Source organism: Motacilla alba, chromosome 1 (genome assembly GCF_015832195.1).
Source record: "Motacilla alba alba isolate MOTALB_02 chromosome 1, Motacilla_alba_V1.0_pri, whole genome shotgun sequence".
Taxonomy (NCBI): Eukaryota; Metazoa; Chordata; class Aves; order Passeriformes; family Motacillidae; genus Motacilla; species Motacilla alba.
This window is the reverse complement of record NC_052016.1, coordinates 17090760-17114044: the sequence shown is the minus strand read 5'-3', so window position 1 is coordinate 17114044 and position 23285 is coordinate 17090760. Positions and strand designations below refer to the sequence as shown.

General features: G+C 36.9%; 1 protein-coding gene across 6 annotated transcripts in view; it reads right to left on the bottom strand.

The window, feature by feature from the left end:
- The window catches only part of ROBO1 (roundabout guidance receptor 1), a 693788-nt gene that overhangs the window by 241450 nt on the left and 429053 nt on the right, over positions 1-23285 (bottom strand). For all 6 annotated transcript variants that reach the window (XM_038135498.1, XM_038135488.1, XM_038135479.1 and 3 more), the window contains one exon: positions 15690-16016. In XM_038135498.1, coding sequence (XP_037991426.1) covers positions 15690-16016 — 327 coding nt within the window. The remainder of the gene's footprint in view (positions 1-15689; positions 16017-23285) is intronic.

Sequence of the window (23285 nt, the reverse complement as noted above, 5' to 3'; positions counted from 1 at the left end):
GGTTTATTTTTAACTACTATTCTTAATAAACAAACCTTGCTGCAAAAGAGCTTCATGCACACTAGAAAACAGATTATTCAAAAATGTTCAAAGGCTATAAACATGCAAGGCCACATCATACCAATTCAAATCAATCATCTTCTCTAGCTGCCTGTAGAAAGAGACAGTGCACAACCAGCCTCAGTAAACACCTCAGTGAGAGCACTTGCTTGTTTCAAATACAGAACAAACTAAACTGAAATTTGTACTAATGGTGCACAAATCAAAGAGCAGACCAGTGCTGACCACTCTGAAAACACAAACTGCAAAGTATCTGGATGTCTGCACTATCTATCTAACATGGAAAATATCTCCATTACTTGGCTTGTTAAATGCTGACTGATGTGATCAAAAATTACACTGAGCTTGCCAAAGTCAAGTAAGCAAGGTGAGTAACCGAGCATTGTCCTTCCAGCAGGTGTTATCTGGTGCTTCAGGAAACTGTGAATACGCCACCTAATAGAGATGGTTATAGCCCACCTGGAGTAACAAACGTAACAAACAGCCCACAGAACTGATACAACATTGCCTCTGTAATTAGTATTATCCTAATGACATAGGCTATGAATGTGCAGAAGTTTGATTGAACTTTGCTGTAGACACAGCCTTCCTCCTCAAGTAATTTTTTTTTTTTTTGCAAATATTCCATATCAAACCAAGATATACTTTGTAGACTTTGTACCAGTCTATTGATATGGACTGATTTAATGTAGATCACTTCATAGAGAGATAAACCCCAGCTGGGGAAAAAAAAAAAAAGTAAAGAAAGGAAAACAGCAAATAAAAGTGAACCTTAAGGACAGACAAGTTTCTCAAGACAACTAGGTCTTCAAAAGACAAATGAAAAATAGTGGTAATAATAGAGATTAACAGCTCCTTTACTGGAAGTGTGCCCAAGGCTGAGGTAAAAGTTAAGTACAGGGTTCCATGAATAAAAGCCAAATATTCTCCCCATCATTAAAATAAATTAAAATCTGCTCACACTAGAGTTTCCCATTTTTAACTAAAGAGGAAAAAAACCCCAGGCTATTTCTGTATCCTGCTTACCAGAAAACGATTAAATAAATGAGAAGTTATTGGATTTAAAATTAACTTTCTCTCCACTTACTAACAGAAGAGCATGTTTGTATCACCTAATGACTAAACACAATTCAGTTTTGTCCTCATGTACAGCCTTTTGCTAACCATCTTGAACTAGAATCCAGGTATTTTGAACAGCAAGATAAAATTTATCATAACATCTATGCTGAAATGGCAGCTAAAAGAGAATTCACATTAAATCCCCTCCAAAATCTTCCAGTGCATTACAAGCACTTGATGCAGAGCTGCAGGGATTTGGCCTCTGCTGCACTAATGAACAAGTTTAGGTGCCCACAGTCACACCATAAAGCAAACTTTCCCCAGGACATACATGGTACGTCCCACAGAGACTTTTATTGGCTAACAAGTCTTATTTCACACCACCACTAATCCTTTCCCCTGAACAAAGCTGCAAGAGAAACAGTAATTCTCTACCCAGGAACCTTTTATTATTAATTAGCTCCAAATTATCATGACTATTATTTTTCTAAACAAAAGGGCAAAGCATGCTCCAAAAGCATTTGTGTAACTTGACCATCGTAACAACCAGCAACGAAATTGCATGGTAAACAATATTTAGAAACAATTTTACTACATCACCAAAAGAAACCCTCCTACCTTATATTCCATGGCTGTCAGAAAGAAACAATTACCTTACCATCACCATAAAGCTGCCTCTCCCCACTGCAACAAAGCACAGCGTCTGCCAGCATTAACTTTATTTCAATCCATAAAAAGGGAGAGGGCTTTCACACAGTACTTTCCAACATATTTTGAATAAAATCCTCTTTCATAAAGAGTGTTTCTCTCCCTCTAATGAGGCCTAGTGTAGCACTATTCCTTCCCAAGTCTTTTTGTGGAGGCTCTCTTATTTCCACACACACCTAGAAGTTCCTCAAGAAGGTGAAATCTGTACCATTTCCCAATCAAAGCCTTAAAAATAAAGCTGCAAAGCCTGCCATAACTTTTTATAGTGGTCATATTACTTCTTTTATAGATGATACAGTAAATCTAAGATACAAAAATAAAAAAAAGCACAGGCCCATAAAAGACCTTTATTGCATGCAGTAATTGAAAATGTATTTTGTATTTTATTTTTTAAGGTAGAATTACTCTGTGTATTAAATTAACAGAGTTTTGAACAAGGTGCCTGAATAAATTTCTTCGGAATTTTTATTTCAAGTAAGATATGCACAAAACTTATATAATGCACACGTATTTTTAATTAAACAATTTAAATCATAATGCTAGTATACATTTAATTTAGAGGACCAGAAGTATGTTATAAAAAAAGTTAAAATTTTATTACTTCAAGCAATTGGATCTATATGAACACTGACATATCTTAACATTCCATGCAGTTGTTTCCCTTGTAATTAAAAAAAAGCAATGCCATGTGTTCCCAAGTGTGATATTCTGCTAGGCTTACAGGAGAGCCTACCTGTGGTTTTTCATTCCCATTATGCACATATATTTCACATTCAGTTTCAACTCATCAACAAGAAGAATCTCCAATACATCTACAGTGAGAACAATCAGATGCAAATAATCATCAGGCATTAGGCACACTAAGCCATACATCTCAACAAATCATCTTAGCCAAACTAATACCCTCCAAGGGAAGTAATTATCTCTTCAAATCATTTACATAGAAAGACAGAAGTCCAAATAATTAAAAGTCAAGACTCAAGAGATCGTTACTCTTAATGTACCCTCCTGTGCTTTAGGTCCCAGCCAGTGCTGAACTTACGAGACAACACCACACATCATCAGGAACAGCAACCTGTTTACTTTTATAGGGGCAGAAGTCATCAAATTCCAGAGGGGCTGTCACCACAGTTTTAAAAAATAAAAATCCTTGGAAATAACACATGCACAGAATTCTACCTAGCTTGGACAGATACACTAAAAATAGTTTTCTTGGTTTCTTCTAGGTAAAGATCCTATTTCCAGGCCTGCCCTGTTAGTGGTCTTTCCTTCCCTCCCTAAACCCTCTGGGCAGCTTCAGGAGCCTTTGTTCCCAAGTTAAGCCCCTGCAGCTGCCCCAGCCCTATACTCCAAAACGCTAAGATCCAGAAGAGAAGACATAAGGCGGCCAATTAAGGACTAAAATTGCAGGTATAACAAACAGCATTGTCAGAAAACAGCTACAGTTTTAAGGGCACCCAGAAAAAGGGGAAGAGGAGAGAAAAGTGAGGAGCTATGAAGCCCTGAGGGACTGGCACCTTCTGCCACTGGGCAAGACTCTTCATTTTCTTACAAGATCCCAGCTTGATATGATGAAGCTGAGTGCCCACAGGCTGAGGAATAAAAAACTTTACCTGCCTCATGCTGTGCACACATCGAGACAACTTTAAGCAAAATCTGCTGAGCAAGACTAGTGCATAACCCGCTCCTTTCAACTGTTTCCTGCTCTTTTGGTGGTCTGTGGCTTTTACAAGATGCCATCAAGATGAATTACAGACAGAGACAGTAACTAAAATCTGGTGAATAGCTAATGCCTTTGGATGTAGACCACAGACCAATTCTAACTTTCTGCTCTCCTCTTTAATTCTAAAGATACCACACAGAGCTTCATGCAGTCTTGTGTATCAGTTCATTTCAATATACAAATACCTCAAGGAAACATTTAAAAAACTAAACATAAATCCCAAAACTTTAAAATACACATTTCCTTATTTCAGTATGATGTGACCAAAGGAAATAACATTTCTAATGAAAAAAACACTTATTAAAAGCTACTGCTTTTCCAACAATGCTTCTCAAATTCTCTTCTGCCACTTCTGCTTTGCCTGAATTCACTAAAGAATAACAGCGTTTCTTCAAGACACTAATGTTTCTTAGGAAGCCTGAATAGTCTGAACAGCAAACTGCACACTTACTTTCTCAGCCTGTGACTTCCCCTACTGTAATCTTAATGAAAAATAAATAACAGTACTGAAATAAACTCTGGTGCTGATTTAACTTCCCAGAGCAGTATGAAAGCTTAAGTACAGCAAAATAAGCAGGGTTTTACCTACTGATTTACTTCATAGGCACAGAATTGCTAATACTTTTTTCAAGCTGTAGCTGCGGTCAGGGTAGTACACCTATATATAGTTTAATGGAGACAGAATCCCTGCATCTACCATCATGGAATTACAGTCCTCGTTGGCATTTCTATACCGTATGAGTTGACTTGTAGCCTCAGGTTAACTCTAAACATTTGCATTAATAAAAATACACTAGGTTGAGCAGAAGTCTCATGAACCCCAAGCTTTTGAAATCTGGAATAATCTGTGCAACTTTTCTGAGCCTGTTCCAATTTTCCAATGTCCTTTTTCGTGCACGAGTGGATTCAGCATTTCAGTAATCGTCTCACTGATGAGTACCTTATCTCTGTGCTTGTATTTCACAGCTGAATTAAAAATCTTCTTAGACTATCTAATGTGATTCCAGATCCTGTGAAGCATCACTCCCTTAACAAACTACGGTCCCATAATGCAAAACTTCTGAACATATACCTTTCATGTTCAGACATATGATGTGGCATTTCAATGCAAGCATATACTTGCCAGACCATTCAGTTCAATTACAGAGAGTGGACTTAGCTTTACCACGACTGGTTTTATCTAGGTTTTTTATCTTGTTTATCTTACTTGTCTTATGTGCAAATCCTGCAAATTGTGACTGATGATTATTGGGTAAATGCATTTTGAACTATGCATATCTACTTTTTCACCTCTATCTACCAACCCAGCGGGTCTGTGTATGTGTGTTTAGGGGAAAGGGTCACTACTTGACTCTTTCCACAAAGTAGTCAGATAATTTGAAGAAAAGTAAGTCATTTTTTTACCATTAGTTTACACTGCTCTTCTATGGACAAGCTCTACTCACGCTCATCTAATCCCCTAGGAAGACTGGTTTAAATCAGGCTTCTTTTTTGTCATAATTGAAGTCAGGAAAAAATTAAGCTTACTTTCTTCTTTCCAGTAACAAAATATTTAAATGATGACAGCACACTGAAGGAGCAAAACCAGGGACTGTAACTGCTAATTACTGCTCCTATTTTCTACCCTCCTAACTTTGAAGCTCTGCATCTATTCCATGACATAGAGCAGAAATATGCATGAGTTGCAATTCTCCCTCTACAACAGGGATAACTAATTGACAGCCTGAAGGCTGAATCCAGCTCTGCAAGATGGTTTTTCTTGGATCCCACGATGGCCTAGAGCAAAGATTGCACATCATGTACTGTGCTAAACAATTTGCTTAGCCCACAGGAGAGCGGGAAAGAGAGAAAGGGAGTGAGGAGAAGTAGGGTGTGGGAGGAACAAAAGAACGTGGGTGATGGCTGAGGGGCTAGAATGGAAGTGTAACAGTTCCAGCACATCCCCACCTTCCCAAGCTGCCTGTCCAGAGAGCAGCTTGTGTGGGGCAGAGCTGGAGCAAGCTGGGTCCTGCAGAGCATCTGCCCCAAACTGGGCTAAGCCTGAGGAGGGACCACAACCACACCAGGCTCTCGAGCTCACACACCTTTTGTGATGAGCTTTTCAGAGTTAGTTTTGCCAGGCCTACTACATAATCAGGGAGGATTGTGAGTGCCCCAAGAACCCCTACAACAAACAGGGTGGGGGGAAAGGCAGCACTAGTCCTGCATGGGGACTACAATCTCTCCAAGGGGAGGTCACACTGCCAGAGCAGATAGTCTGGAAGTACCTGGCCTGCACACAAATCTTCACATCCTCTATCACAGAACCACAGAATAAACTAGGTTGGAAAAGACCCCTGAGATCATTATGTCCAATCTGTGACCTAACATTATCTTATCAGCTAAACCATGGCACTGAATGCCTCACTGAGTCCATGTAACAAAGTAAAAGGTCTGACTTTGAATTTTGACACCATCCTTGAGCATCAGTGAACTTAAAATCAATGACCCTCACCTGCTTCTGCAGGAGGAGTCCTAAGCCCAACAGCAACAAAGTAAACTGAAAGAAGAAAAACAAGTGTCCCTGTTTCCATCATCTTCTACAGTACCTACCTATTTAATTTTTGACCACCTCTGTCTGGGCAGCAGAGGGTTAAAGACTCAATCATCTTGATATATTCATCTGAGTCATGAGCAGCTGGCAGGGAGAAAACAAAAAAAAATAAGGAGGCCCAGTGCCATAGGGAATCAGCAATACAGGCTCTAGAGGAATAAATCCAGGAAAATGGAAAATTACAAGTTAGAGAACTCATTTTTCAGCCCAGCACCACCCAAAAGGGGTAATTTTTGGAACATTTCAAAGGGCTTCCGAAGTTATTTGTAGTTAGTGCTAAAAATTGCTATGAAACATTTCAATTAGTCCTTAAAACAGAGCAATGAAGAGCAGTCTTGTGAGGAACAAACAGAACTGCAAGAGAGCTCCCAATCTCTTCAGAGCTGACAGATTTTTTGTGATCATCTGAGATGAAGATTTAATTTCTTCCTGCCTCAGTTTTTCTGTCTAGAAAACAGCAACAGTAATACCACCTTCATTCCCAAATATGGGCATATTTAAATATTATAAAATGCCTTTAAGAACTTCTTTTGAAACACCTCCTTATAAATAGAGGAGAGAGGACTTTTCATAGTATTCTTGCAAAAGGAAAACAATGCAAAGGTGCTGGAGTAGAAGTATTCCTTGATTCTCTTTCTTCTGTATAGAGACAAAAATTTTGTAAAGTGAGCTAACCTTTATGATTTTGTTTTCTACTTTGGGAAAATATTGTGACTGGTTTTGGGTGTAAAAACCTAATTACTTCTGTTACCATGTTAAAATGAAATAATTTGCAATGCTTACCATTACACCTTTTATTAATATCAAAGGATTGATTCATCCCATTTGGAATGGAAGAGCTACATATCAAGATTTTTATTATATTTTACCAGCTAATTCCATTATGGCAGTTTTTAATATGTCAGTGATCACGTCTTCAGTGATTATTACTACAAGTCTAATACAGTTTATTTTATGAAGAAACTTTGCTATCATATGAAGTATCTTGCCAAAAAATGCTGCTTGATGCCTACTTATGAAATGACAGAACTTTCACTGGATTTTATGTTTATTCAGAAAGTGAAACATAGCTAGGTTTTCATATATTTTGAGGAAAACTTGATCTATTAAGAAACCAAAATCATAGGTATTACAAAGACCAGTCTAGAAGACTACATTAAAAAAAAAAAAAAAACCTCAGTAAAGTTATTTTATCAGCAGAGCCTTTTCTGTTTTTAAAACCACACCACACACTACACCAAAGAAGTAATTCCACTAATAAAACTGGAGACATACAAATTCTCTTCAGATAAAGATGTCTACAAGAGAAACTTGCTAGTGTCTGATGAAAAATTTAAGAACAGCATGGTATTCAAGGAATTTGCTTAATTATTGCCATCTTACTCTTGCAAGATTTTTTGTCAACGTATTCTGTATACTTTCAGGTGAAAAAAATCATTCATTTCTTTTAACATCAGAGAAAAGCCTGCAGGTTTTTTTACAAAACAATCTATCAGAAGTATTATGGTTGAGTAAGGATAAATCATTGAGCTGAAAACCAGACTTTTAACACGAACAGTTTCTGCCAGGAAAGCATTTACTAACAGGAATTGAGGAACAAAAGCAACCAAAAATGCCTTTGCATCTGGAAATGGTTACCAAAATGGCAACTATGTATAAAGTAGCCCAATCACATAACCCATAACCCAAAAACTCTTTTTTTTTCTTATAAAAGCGTTACAAAAAATATTTGACACTTCCTCCTTTTTTTCCTTAAGCTCAAATATTTTAAACTTAAAAATAATTCAAAACTAACAAACAAGATTTCTGTGTGTGTTTTTTTTCCCTCCACCTTATTGTGACCTTTTGAAACTGAATTATATAGCATGTAAATAGGTGAAAAATTAAATTTCAGTCTAGCCAGCTCTTACACACAGCTCCTCTCCCCAGTCAATTTTGACAGCATAGAAGCACAAAGAAGCCCAGTTTAGAGAGTCCACATGTGTTTAATCTTTGATTAATTGAACAAAAACTAAGCGCCTCCAGACATATTTCTTTTAATCACAGGAAAGATATCTTTTCAGTTGCTTTGCTAGTAGGAGAGAGTCAGCAGATGTGTGCCTGGTCTAAAGGGAATTTCTGTTTCTCTGGAGAGCACAGTTTAAATAGGAGAGGAACAGACATATGCTGACTATGCACTGCTTAACAGATGACGTAGAGAAGCATCTACCACCTCAGGGAGTGGAACGGGGCAGTTTTCAAATTAAATTTCTTTCAAATTCAAAGCAATCAGCTGAAATCAATTTGCATACAGGATGCAAGTCAAGTCAGACAGTTCTCATCAAAACAGCTCACAGACACAAAGATGCAAATCTATCTTTGTCAGCAGTATGATGACAAAGACAGGTTTTAACCTTATGACAGTAAAAAGGAAAAAAAATTTCTTCAAAATTTTAAACACAGCTGTTATTTTTGTTTTCTGGGGAATGATAGCTCAAATTAGTATTTCATTAATATGGAGTATTTGTCAAATCTTCTCAATTCATATACAAAATATATTGGCACAATGCAAATTTATTTCCAAATATTAAACCAGAAGCAAGTCTTTAAGAACTCCAGAAAAACTTTTTTAAAGTGTCATACTGGGGAAAAAAGCATCAGAACAACCAATGCACTAGTCAGCATTTTACTTGTCTGATTTTATACTTCTGCCTACAGGCGTATGTCCTGTATCATCAGCTAGGAAATGGAAACACTTATAAAAATAGAAATGATCTTCACTTCATCCAGTTCTACCAAGATGTCTTGGAGGAGGAAGGAGGAGAAGGAGGAGGAGGGTGGGGGAGGGGGGAGAAAGATCAAGAGACTAAAGCAGAAATTGGGAGAAAATGTACTAGACACCTCTTAGATGAAAACACGATATAAAGACTCCCTTGGAACAGAGGAAGCTCTCAACCAGGAAAAAAGAGGAGACAGCCAATGATCCCAGTTAATTTGATAACCTGCATTAAGGAGTTCCCTCTGAGCTCTGCTCAATCCTTCCCAGCCTAGAGGCACACACACAGGCTGGAGAACTATTGAACAGCACATCACTCAATGCCATGGGGAGGGAGGAAAAACAAGCATCAGACACTGAAAACAAACTGTGGTATCAAAAAGTCCTTTTCCTTCTTCATGCAATTAGGATATCTGCCTTTGTTTGCATTTACGCTTCATGTTAAGAGTCCAAATTGTCTTCCACAGGCTTCTGAATAGCAAAACTAAGGAGAGCTTTGGCATCAATTCTCTATGTTAGCTGGATTCCAGAAAAACACTTAAATATTTGTCTCAGGCTCATGCTTGATATAGTAGGACCCTTCAACCTGAACAATTTTGATTCTATTTTTTTCCTTTGAAACTAACAACTTGATGGCAAAATGCACAAAGCAAAGCTTTCACCTCATTTGAAGAGCCAGATTCCCCAGTCTTGCTTCAAGGTTTCTGATAATCTTTTACCCACCAGAGCTGCCATTCCACAAAAAGACTGGCACCACATTGTTTGATTTATGAACTCACTGAGCTGCGCAGCAATTTCTGGCAAGACTATAAAATGTCTAATTTTGCTTAATCATCCATCCCAGCATGGCACTGTAACATTCTAAATTACTCATCAGTTTAAGAATAATCTGTTTATTCACAGTATCACAACCCATCAAGAAGTGTACTCCTAACTTCCTCTGTTCTGCATCGTTTCTGGGAAAATACAGACATGTAAGAACAGTTTTCAGGCAAAGTATGCATTATTTGCCCTGATCTTGGCAGGAGTAGATAGAGATTGAATAGGAATCTTTTATTTATGTGCTCTATTTTCAGTGTTTGAAAGTCTCATGTAACAGCACCCGTGAAAAATTTTTGGTTTTTAAGTATCACTGACATTGACTATCCATTGACAGAAACACTCACCTGTGAACTGTTTTGACACAGAATTAGCTATAATTCTCAAATATGTTGACACACATCTGCAATCAAAGTCCTCTTAGTCTGCTTCCAAAATTGAGTGAATCTTAGTGCTTCAGGTGTACTACAGATAAGGCTTCCAAACATCCCCACAGAACCAAAACCCTAAAATATGAATCTCATGATTTTTAAGACTTTTAAGAACTAACCTTAAAAATTTCCACATAGATACAAGTTGCATTTTAGATAATAGACATGGAAATTTCCCTTAATAATAGACTTAGACATAACAGAATGAAGCTCTGCCATACCAAACTTCCAAACTTACAGGTAGAAGCATATTTAAGATATAGCTTTCCAGTCAAGCCTCGCTGCTTTAGTTTTCCCTAGATTGTGTTTTAGTTGTTGTTGTTGTTTTTCTTAAATCTGTACTTAAGTTTCTTCTTTAATGCATACATTAACCTTGTAACCCCCTCTACAGCATGCACAGCCAGTAATTCTATTATTTTATCATTTATTTCATGAGGGCAAGCAAAAGACTCAAAGAAGACAGAGCTTTTGTGATACCTTAAAACCAACCACACACTTGAAACAAAGCCCTGACTTTTGTGAGACTTTGCCAAATAAAACTGTAAGCAACATAAACAGCACATGCTTGCTATGCACATGGGTGCCTCAAATGATGGAAGTTCTGATATGTATCTAAAATATTTTATTCATTGTCATGCAACTGAAGAAGGAAGTTATTTGTCCCACTCTCTTAACATGCCAATGATTACACATAAGGTTCATTTGTATAAATTTAATTGTTTGAATTTTGACAATATTGCATAACTTGCAGGTAATAATATAATCAATAACTCAGGAAGGCTGTATATTGCCTAAAATTAATGCAAAGTGAGAAAGAATTTTGCAGCTAATTGAGCAGCTCATATTCTGCATAACAGGAAAATGAACTACAGGGATGTAATCACTGATCTTCAGACTCTATAATCTTAAAACTGTAACAAAGCATTTTTATAACTAGAGCCATCATCTAGTATGCACTGGAAATTATGTCATGATGATGACAAAGCTACACATGAAAGAATCATGCCAAATACCCTGGTCATAAACACACTCCTTCTCTAAAAACTCACTCTGACAAGGCAAGGTGTGAGGGGAAAGAACTTGTGGCAAAAGAGAAGTAAGTTTATCTCAGAGAAATATGATTTGAAAAACAGATTTGCAGAGTCCCTGACTAGCAAGCATAAATAACTTCATTTGCATTTGATTTTTTTCTTAATGGCCAAAAAAATCTTTAGAGTGGAGAAAGGAAGATGAATATGCCCTTGCAGCTATTGTTGCCACCCTCAAGATGAGTAGGCTTCTACAAAATTGTTACTTAACAGACATCCACAAGATCCAGAGATACAATTTTCCTCAAAATAGAATTACATGAAAAAAAAATTTAAACACTTCAATCAAACTATCACACACCAGTAACTGAATTTGGTCTTAATCAGGTGGATCCATTCACCAGACAATCCTGACTGATTCAAAAATGTGAAGCAGCTTGCAGTCACTTTCCAGTCTGCTAATGCATTTTATCAAAACTGCTTCTATTTCTTTACTCTGAAAAATGACTTTGTTTTCCAACTGTTTATGTGATAGCCAAAACAGTCTTCAGCCTTTACTCTGAGGATGAAGTATGATTTCACTTTCTTCTGCCACCTGTAAAAGCTGACATTTATAGAGAGAATTACCCAGCTTCATTTTGACAAGGACATGCTCTTTCCACGTTCTTTAGGACCTTTCACCACCGGAGAACGTGTCACTGGTAGGCAGAAATCCAAAACCAGTTACATTCCTCCAAAACAAAACATGGAGCTAATTTAAGTAGGTCTCCAGTGATCAAAAGGCTAAGTTCAGGAAGTCAGGAAGAGGGAGGGAAACAGACTTGGAGCAGTCTCAGTCTGGAGGATGCCTCCAGCCTGATTATCCCATTGCTCAGCCCTTTTGGGCTACACTGCAGAAACTGCATGCTTCTGCAAATCAACTCTGAACACACACAGCCAGTCTCCATTTTCAAAAAGTTGTGGAAATGGGATTTCAAATACAGATGAAGCCAGTCAAATAAATCCCTCAGTTAAACAAAAGTTACATCACTTATTTGACTGACTTGTGGTTCACATTTTATGCAAATTTATCTCCTTCCCATTTATCACAGATCTAAATTAAAAAGAAAATGTCAAGTAATACTAAATTACAAAGCTTCTTTGCACAAAGCTGTGTAACAGAGTAGTTTTACTCATCTCCAAAGTGTCTGAAAGATTTTAATTCCTGAAATATCAAGTGGCTGGCTAAAGAACATATTTGGTAGATTTAGGACACCACTCTTCACCAGCCAGAGGACCACCTTGTTTTTAAGGATTTTTAGGGGATGGGGCATGATTTCAAAGAAATAACTGAAGAAACAAGCAAATACAGCTGCAGAAATATTTTATATAAAATAAAATAGGATTATGGAGAAGATACAACAAATCCTTAATGCTGTGAGTAGACACACAACTCCTTCAAACATTCTGGAAGGGTCACAAGAGCCACAGACTGAATAAGAGACTTATTTAATTCAATTTGCTGATAATAAATGTTATTTAATTCATGTTAAATGGTATTAATTTAGGACTAACACTAGCATTAGTTAGATATCTATCAGTGGAAGAAAATGCAGCATCCTCTGAATTAAATGACATGCAAATGTCAGTCAAGTCACCAAGGAGAGGCCAATGACTAGAAAATGACAAAGCAGAGGGAAAACCATCTTCAATTCTGATTTAAGTCACTACTCCCCTGTAGTAATCAAATCTAAAGCTTTGAAAGTTCTTAAAATACATAGATATTAAAAAAAAAATAAAACAGCTTTTAATACACTGAAATCTTCTGAAATCTGTAGCTTTGAAATCCCCTAGCATTTCCTTCTTGGCAACTGTGGAATCTAAGTACAGTGTGCTTAAGGAATATGTCCACCTGACTACACAGGCAACAAATTCTCTTTGTGGATTAATCTCAAAGATGAGCATGGCAGCTGCTTAAAAAGTTGAAAAATAATTGCATAAAGGCATAACAGACATGAAAACTTACTTTAGTAAGTTCAACCTGAATCTAAAGTTAAGTGTACAACACCCTTTGGAAAGCAAAGGAACTTCGTCTAGCAATGTGTTACTATATGAGATGATGGAAGAAAAGTGATAAATTTCCTATCATGTTGTAAAACAAACTGGTGCAGACATGAACTGCCTCTTCCAGTCAAGAGTTTGCTGGTAAACTGCAGAACATGATGCTGTTTCCTGTTTCACGAAAGGTTTTTGGTTAAAATTGTAGCATCAAAGCATATAATGAGTACTCTTAATCATCTTCTGTATTTTGTGGAAAGTAAAAACCAAACAAAGGCAATTTGACTCTGCAAACACACAAAAATTAAACTAGAACATAAGGATTTCTAAACAAGCAAATGTGTATGACTGCAGGCATACAAATGTAAATGCTCTGGGGCTCAGCACAGGTGTACTGAGAACTAAACAGAGCCATTTGCTGATTTGCAGCAATCCGCTGTGAACGTAGCTCCAGTTTATAATGATGATAGCATTACACCTATAACGCAGAGCTTTTTAATTTAATGCAAATTTATTCCACCAGCCTTCAACTCTTTCCTTGTTCCTCACCTCTTCTGTGCTATTTAAAGTGGTTTGGTGCTATTGCACTGTCACATCACTACCTTTCTACTAAAATAATAACCTTTACTGTTAAAATTCTTTGTCTACGATGTCCTGGTATGCAACTAAAAAAATCAACTATAAAACTGTATATTATTATACCTACAAATCTTATTTGCGAATATAGATTGTGACTTTTTTTCTTTACAGCATTTTTGCTGGTTATTTTTTGATAAAAGCCCTTGATACAAGGGCTAGTGAGATCCACTTTGATGAGGATTAACAATTTAATGCAACATTATTTTTAAATGGTGTGCATTTACACACTTTAAAGAAGTTGGGTTTTTTTGTCTCAAGAGTTGGCAGAAGCTCCTTAAAAAATTGTAGCGATATAAATATTTTGCATTCAGACCCTGTTGGTAAGACTCTCTACTAGAATCACATGAAAATTAGCTGAGCCAGAGGCGACAAACACATTTAGTAACTATGTATCAGTTGAAATGATGCATGCACAGTGCATAAATCACTAAAGTCCACCTCACATTTCTGGGTTCAGATGAGAAGTTGTGGAAGACACAGAAGCACGGTGTGCATTTCACACATCGCTTCAAGGTACATCACAAACCAAAAGAACATGAAATAAGCACAGAACATTAAAACCAACCAAACTTCTAAGAACCAACGCGAAGTGCTATAAATGAAACAGCAATTAGATAAAAATCAAGATCTCAACCATTAATGCCCACCCAAAATTACACTTACAAGATACCAGATCCAGCATTTGGGAGTAATGAGTATGATTCAAACAGGTTACACATTTACTGGATAAGCATACTTCCAGCTACCCAGGCACTGATTACTTTTATCACTAAAGTGGTTAACAAGGAAAGAGCATGATCTTAATCATGTATATCTATGCTGTTGTATGTGAAGCTTGAGATCTTTCTGGTGTGGTTACAAAAGTCCTTGGGATTGTCATGAACGTGAGAGACTAGACAGAAGGCTCAAGCAAATGCACATTTCATAGTCTATTTTCTTGGCCTGCTGTGAGACTTATGAAAATCTATAAACCCTTCTTCTAAAACTATCCACCCATGGTGGCACTTAACCTATCTAAGAGATAGGAGCCTCTTCAGAGCTTGTTAACAACATGAATCATTCAGTCAACAGAGATCAGTGCTTCCAGAGTGACTCACCCAGTTCTGTGCTGCTCTTCAACAGGATACCAGGTGAATTGCTACACATTACAAAGGAAGCCTATAAAAGCCACTTCAAAATAGATATCTAACTTTGAATTGCAAGGCTTCCTCTCATACTTTAGTACCCCCAAAATTGAATTTTTTTTGACCTATGCTTGGTCCTCCATACAAATGCTTAAACCTCTTTAATGTACACTCTCTTCCTCTACAACAAGTAGAGTTTAAAGGATATACAGGAAGAGATAAGCATTACAAAGTGATGTGAACATACTTGACTGCTCCTTCCGTTGGCCACTACTTAAAACCAGAGAGATAACTTTGTGAGCCAGTTCTTTTAGAGGAAAAAAAATAATTTTGTGTTCCTAAATCTGCCATTCCTCTTTCTAGTGCTTATTTGTGCAATTACGCACTGTAAATTGCATGGTTATCTGGAGAGGAAAAAACATGTATAAATTGAAACTAAGTACACAAAATCTTAGAAACACAAAGCAATCATAATTTCACGGAAGCATAAAAGTAGCAAGAATGCACAAAATCATCTGAATTTCTCCAGTGATATGATACATCTTCTGACTCCCCTTCTATTTTCCTATCTCTGTATAAATAATAATTAACCGTGTAATTCCTTCATTGCTTTCAAGTCACTGCCTCAGAGGCAGCTCACACTTATTTTTATCTTCAAATAACATCAAAGCAAGCGGCTCCTACCAAAGGGGGGAGGAGGGAAATGTACTTACTTGCCACCTCCAGCGACGCATTGTGACTTACAGCTTCCCCAAGGTAATTCCTTGCCACACACACATAGACCCCTTCGTCTGGCCGGCTCTTGCGCCCGTGCACGATGCGCAGGAAAAATAAAGATCCGCTGGGCAGCAACATCCGGTGGGAGCGTGGGTCATCCTTGTCCGTTTCCACCCTTTCCCCCCCCTTGTACCACTCGATGGTGGGGGTCGGCCTTCCCTCTGCTTTGCAGTTCAAAGTGGCTGGCTCTCCTTTGGAAACAATCAAGTCAGAGGGGTGTTCCACGATCCGAGGCGGGAAATCCTCCTGTCGAAGACGGGAACCTGCAAGGTAAAAACCAAAGTTTTCTTAGGAAATCACTGCCAGGTACAGTCACGGTGTGTTGCAAAACAACTACTTAACCATCACCTCACAGCACAGCATTTGACAAGAACAGCTATTAACATCCTAAAGTACACAAAAGAAAACCTTAGTGCACTTCACCATGTGCAAGGTTCTCCCAAGTGAGTATATTCAAAAGCATTTTTTCAAGAGGGGGTTTAATATTACAGAACGGCCAGATTCCTAAATCACATCAATCTTTACAGGGATCTATTCATGTACATAAATTTATACATACATGCATATGTACATCTAGAACTACAAAAACTACTCCTACAGACATTCACAGAGATCAGACCACCTCAACCAGCAGAACTGGTACTTCTAATCCATAACCCATAGCCATAGCCAACCTCATGCAACCCTCTGGAAGGGCCATTAATTCATGCAATGTCTACAGAGTAACTCAAACATTTCCACTGTTCACGAAGTTGCTTTATTTCACTTGTACTATCATCCCTTAAGTTCTTTGTGAAGTAGTGCCATAGAAGTATAAATATGTGGAGGGCCTGAGCGCTTCTTATGCCTTGTGCATCAGGGAAAATTTTTACTTTGTAAAATTCTAGATGTCTCCAATCTAGAAAAGAAAACTGTGAGGCAAGAGTATCCAGCATAAAAGAAAAGTTACAAGCAAATAAGATACTCTCCTGGACAAGGTACTTCTAAACAAGATGCTCTTCTAGAAAAGCATTCAATTTCCGACTGTTTAAAAATTCAAGCTGATAACTTGTAAAAAGGAAAAAAAAATAAAACAAACCAAACAAACAAAAAGAAAACAAATTTTAAAACTAACAAATAGCCCCAAAACCCCAAAAAACAAACAAAAAAAACCCAGTAATAATCTGCATAGATATATACCACAGATAAATATGATAAGCTACCAGGTACCCAAGAATTCCAAACTGGGAACAAACACCTATCAAAACTTTCAGGGTTTTAAAATGTTGACTCAAATTCAAATTATTGTTTTCCTTATTTTCCTCTATCTTGAAGCACAACTTTGTCATGAATAAAAATTAGTCTCTTGGGTCACTAATTCCTGATTATTAAAATCTCAGATGCCAAATTCTTTATTAACAATAATAACATGGGGTTTGAACAGCTGCGAAGCACCAGAAACACAAGATGTATTCACTGCAGGTTAATAGACCATAAACTGATGTAGAAACAGGGAAAGGAGACAAGAAAAGGAGAGATCTAGGGATTACTGCTTTAAATATATGCTAAATATGTCATACAGATATATATTTTTATATATATATATCTGTATGATAATACAGATATATATATACATAATAGATATATATTGTATAAATATCTGTATGAAAAGTATCCCAAAACATACAATTTTCATTTTATCTCACATTTTCTTCACCTCAAGATAATTAAATGCTCAACTAATCAGCTAGCACTACCACATAATCAAAAATCTGTCAGTATGGTCACACTACATTGAAATATATTTGCATTCTGTATGTAGCAAAACAGGGTAGTTTTACATAAACATTACTGATCATTAAATTGATCACAAACATTTCAAACACCAACAAACCTTCCCTTCAAATAAGGTTTGGGTAGAAAAAACAGAAGCCAGGGAGCTTCCAAACCTTTCTGCTGGCCCAAGCAGCCCAAGCCTGCACATCACACCAAAGACAAATTTTAAGCAGCACCTCCAAGAGGTTTGGCACAGGCCAAACCCAGTGAAAGGAGCACAAGAAAATTGTGCCAACCAGCACTGCTGTTTTGCAGCAGCTAAAATAGACTAATAGTCTAATAGACTCCTGTGTTCTCTGAGAACACATCTCAGTCACTGCAAAGCTGCATCTGTGTCTACTCATCCCAAACTTTTACACAGCTTTTGTGAAAAGCCCTTCATTGAATACTTCTGCCCTCACAAGTGTGTGCGGCCAATTTCAAATCCCCCTCTCCAAGGTAAAAATGCGTAGAGAGGGATTAAAAACCTTATTTTGTTTATATTTTTACTCATTTCCTATGCAATTCCCAAGGAAAGGCGTTGAAACAAAGGATTACAGAGCTAGAATCAATTGCTCTAAGATGCTCTGGAAAAATAAAAAGCCAATTTCAATGTAAGATGCTTAAAAGGCAGTAATAAAGTCTTTTAAAAACCAAAGTTTTGACATATGCTAGTATGTACTGTGTTTGTATTTTCACAGACATTCTAGCTAGCCAGCACACAATGCAGTACAAGCCTTCTATTGTTTCTGTCAGCCTGGCCCAGACCACAAATAAATGAAATACCATTTTCAGCTATATTGTATGCAAGCTTTCCACACTGACATTTAACTGGCTGTAGATGTACTTCAAGCACAGCACAGAACGAAAGACTGACCTCTAAACTTTCTTGAAAACTGAGACTCAAAACCCTAAGTGGGGAAAAAAAAATCCTTCAGGATCATCCAGGAATGCGCAAATATATATTTTCATCTTTGATGGACAATATTGAAAAAGATAAAGAACAGAAATGTCTTTTTTTTTTTTTTTTTTTTCTCTTAGCACTTTATAAAGTAAAATTCCTCTAGCAAATTTCATAACACTACCTAGATCAGAAAGGGACAGAAGTTGCATGATTAGTTGACTGGCACACAGTGAGCAGTAAGCACAGATTTAGAGACAACTGCCTGAGAGGTATAATGGACTTTACAACCAAGTTATAATCTTTCTACATATCTAAACTTTTACTTTTTTTTAATCTTCCTTTTCTTTTAGCTAGTTATTTAAGCTGCATTTATGTTTTACTGAGAAGAAGCAGCTTCAATTATCAACATAAATCTTAAGAGTGGGCACCAATCCTATAATTTTCCTGTTAAAAATCATTCCCAGAAGACGTTTGATTAAAAAAAAAAAAAAAAAAGAAAAAGCCAAAAAAGAAAAAAAACTCCAAAAGCTGAGCACCTTAAACATATTGGATCTGCCATTAAATATACAACAGAGCTGCTGTTTCTTTTCCCCATAGATGACAGCACTGGGTTATAGGAACTAACCAACTTGTGTTCTCTGCTTTTATTACGATTCAAGTCTTTCATAAAAAGTCAATTGGATACCACCAATTAAAGTACCCCATACTAATTATTTCATGCTGCTACTTAAAAGAACAATTATATGAAATCATGTTTCCAGTTTCTGGAAACTGTTGCACTGCGCCACAACAATTTTTACAAGAATTCAAATAATGACATAAACAGATGTGAAGGTTCAAAGAAAAACTTGCATTAGATAAATGACAAACTTGTAGAAGCAAAGATTTGCCTTTATTCCCACCTTAAAACATCCTGTTGGTAGCATATTAAAACAAAACTTATTCATAAACAGCAGGGAGTGTATTTAAATATGAAAGCTGCTGATATCAGGGGTTCAAACACTGTGTAGCCCTTGTGTACAAACACATTCTCCTTCCGAGGAAAACAAAAAAGTTTGTGCTGTTGGAACAAACTGCATCAGTCCATCTAAACCTGGGTTCAGATGGATATGGAAAACCTCATCTCCCAAGATCTATATATCTAAATAGTAATTTATCATAAGTATTATAAAATACTGTGTGACAGACGGTATCCTTAGCCAAATTCCTAAGGGCCAGTATACTCTTGGCCCTGTTTCTTTTCCATTCCACAAATACTGTGTTTAACGTTGATTTTCAGAGCACAAGAACCTTGCTCTTTTTATCTCATTCCTGAAAACCTATGTAAGATCCCAGAAACTGATTGAAACCTAATTGCTATCAAAGTTATTAGTAAAATGCTAACAAACAAAACCACAAGTTAAAAAGCAGTGTTATGAGATCCTTGAAAACAATTATACTTAATCAGATCATAAGAGCTCCCTCAATTCCCAAGTGTTTCCAGTAATAATTTATTCTCTTTGAGAAACTTTTCAGAAAGTGGAGGGGAGTATCTCTGTGGTTTTATGCAAGTTGACTGGAAAGATGCTCTGTAAGTCTCTCGCTCTAGTGGTTAGAAATCTTTCCCTAATCCTCAGGTTAAACATACTCCCAAATAGTAAATACCTTGTCTTCCTGTGCTGGAAGTGTCCCATAATTCAGAACTCTCCACAAACTTCTTGGACTTTTATGCCTTTGACATGCAAATTGCAACCTTTTCCTTTTTTACCATCCTCTTAGATTCTGTGTTGTTGCTGCTCTTAGAAGTCATAAAACTAATTTTATCTGGTTTTCCCCTCATAAGATTTGCTCACCTTTTCCTTGTCTTAAATTCTAGTTTATCCTTTTTGAAGATGGAAGACCCAAACAATACACACTCCAGAGGCAAGCAGACACTGAGTACTATTTCAAGCACACACTGCAAAATAATATCACATCGTGCTACAGGGCAAAAATAACTAAAGGATAAATCAAAGTATTTTTCTGAAAGTGGCTTTTCTGCCCCTAACCTATTGAGTTTGCTTTGTTGCACAGACAACAAATAATTTTCAAGGAAAAACAACAGAACTAGGAAGATCCACTGAGATTTTTTGTCCCATTCATTTTCTTTCTTTCAACTTCTCCATTCTTTTAATATTCCTACTCTTTGTATACTACCCTTGTGCAGCTTCAGTAAAACACCTGATTTCCTAAGCTTTGTAGCCTACAAGAACTGCATATTGAAAAGCAATTATTTTAACATTTCCAGGTTTACAGTCATCCTTCAATAACCAAGGACATGAAGTAATTAATAAAGATAGTAATGCTGTGCCTATTTGGATTTTCCCAAAATAGTTATATCAGAACAGAAATTTCATTGTCTAATTCTACTTTGCTATAAAGCAAAAGAGTAAAAACTGTGTTTAACTGATATTTCTGAAACACTGATTGAAGAATAGCACTGGTATCACTTTGGACTGAGGAAGTGGGCCTTTGACACAGAGTTTTATTTACAAAAGTTGTTCATTTCTAACACCTGAAGTTAAACATATATTCTAGAAAAACAAAGTTACACTTTTCACCTAAATCCTGCCATTATTTTGCACGGTTATAGTTCCTTTAAAAAGATGCCACCTTTATGAACAAAAACGTTCCTCTGCAAATGAGGGAGTATTTGTACACTGAGGAGGAAAAGGCATAGTTGGAATGTAACAGCACTGTCACATCAGCTGATTAATGCCCACCCGGGACTGCAGGTTTATTGAAATGCATTTCAAGACATGGTAAATGATTCCAAACACTGATCTGGGAATAGGTCCAGTTCTTTTCAAGAGATACCATAAAATGTGACATGCAGGGCTCTCACTTTGGATCAGCAGAACCTGATATCCTATTTAACCATATTTAACCATAGTTATCCTATGTCTTCCCAATGAAGAGAAATGTTCTATTTCTTTTCCTGAGAACACAATGGAAAACAGGTGAGGAAGAGGTAAATGAAAAGAAAAGCCCTGAGTACTACCTGATCACTCCCACCACAAAACCACAGTGATTCTCCCTGAAAAAGAAGTTGTTCTTATTTCAGTTTACATCACCATGTCAAGGGATCCTTTTGTTTCCTTCCTCTAATCACTACTGAAATTTCATTGATAGATGAAATTATTAGCATATTTATCTTTTAATTATTTCTCCTACTACGGGATATATTTGGGTAAGCAAAATAATTTCCTTTAAAAACAAAATCTGATTACAAAATGTGGGCCATGGCTTTTAAAATAAATCTGACAACATCCACAAAACACTTTTCCCACTCAAAAGACAGCAACAAAAAACACTTCAAGGTTAAGACACCATGAATTACAATTGCATTTCTGTCATAGCTACCACACTATCAGGAGATGTCAGAAACCAGTAATTTACTGTACACTTATGGGAAAAAAAACTAGGGTAATGACAGAGCGCCTGGAGTTTTAAGCTACGTCTGTCTGTCTCTTTGAAATAAGAGATTAAATGGGAGCTGTACTAAAAATGCCTCAAATCCAGACTGATCTCGTGCCTGGCTCTTACACTGAGAGATGTAACCCAAACACTGGAAGCTACAGACATTCAATTTACACAATATTCATGACCTGGTCAGCTGAACAGGAGTTAGTTGGAGTATTGTAGCAATAAGCTAAATAAATAAAGGACAGAAATAATTTTTAAAACATTTATATATCATAGGTGTAAATGGTTTGCTTCTGTTCTATATTCAGCAGTACTTCTGGACATATGCAACTAGGTCAGAAATAGCCATGAGTTCTAAGCAAAAAAATCTTCTGGAAAGTTGTACATTATCTTACAGTTATTTAAATACTCTGCCTGGTGGAAATGGGGAAAAAGAAATTGGCAAATACTGCATTGCTCAGATATTTACACTGAGTCTCCATTTTAGTTCCTAAAGACATATTTCCCAGGAGATGCTAAGAGAGACTTGCTCACTGAAATAATCACTTTCAACAAAGAAGCCCAAAGTGGCAACAGTAAGAGTCATGCTTTAAACCAAAATTTAATTCAACTCTTCCAAATTGCTCTTGAACAAACCACTTATTTTCAAGAGACTCAGCTTTACACTCAATCTTTGCAACATGAACACATGCAACTACTTTGTGCAGCATTTAGCATAAATAACTCCTGACCTGGTCTGGTTATTCATTAAATTAGCTAGAATATAAATTTAAAATACTAATATTTATATTGCACCATGCAAGAGGCTGACATTTACATAAAACCCCAGGCAATAGCTAATGTTCCCAGGGTAAGAAACTGGTCAGTTTTATTTTTTCTTTCCCTCGGTTGTGCTTCCTGGTAAGATATTTATCTCATCTGACTTTGGTGGACACTGTAATAGTCTGAGATGTCAGTATCTAGGGCACTCACTTTAGAAACTTAAACTCCTTCAACAAAAACAACAAGATCCCACACCAAACTGGTAAGCTGGGAACAGTATTTTCGCTTAAGGGAAACATTAATGAAAGTATTTCTGTAATTTCATAATTAATGCAAAATCAACTATGACCCAGTGAGCAACTCTACTATATTCAAAAACAAAAACAAGCACAATGGTAATAAAGTCTATTTCATTATTTCTTTTTGTCTTTGAAAAGGCTGGAATAATGCTGGGAGATATTTTCTATACTGGGATCGAGAAGTGCACTAGGACAATACTGGGAATGGCTCAGCTGTATCTGAAGGCAAGCTTGTCTTTGGAGATTTGGGTGTGACAAGCTGGCAGTGACCACGCCGAAGTGCAACATGAGCGAAGCAGTGGGGTCAGGCAGGTAGGTACACAAAGAGT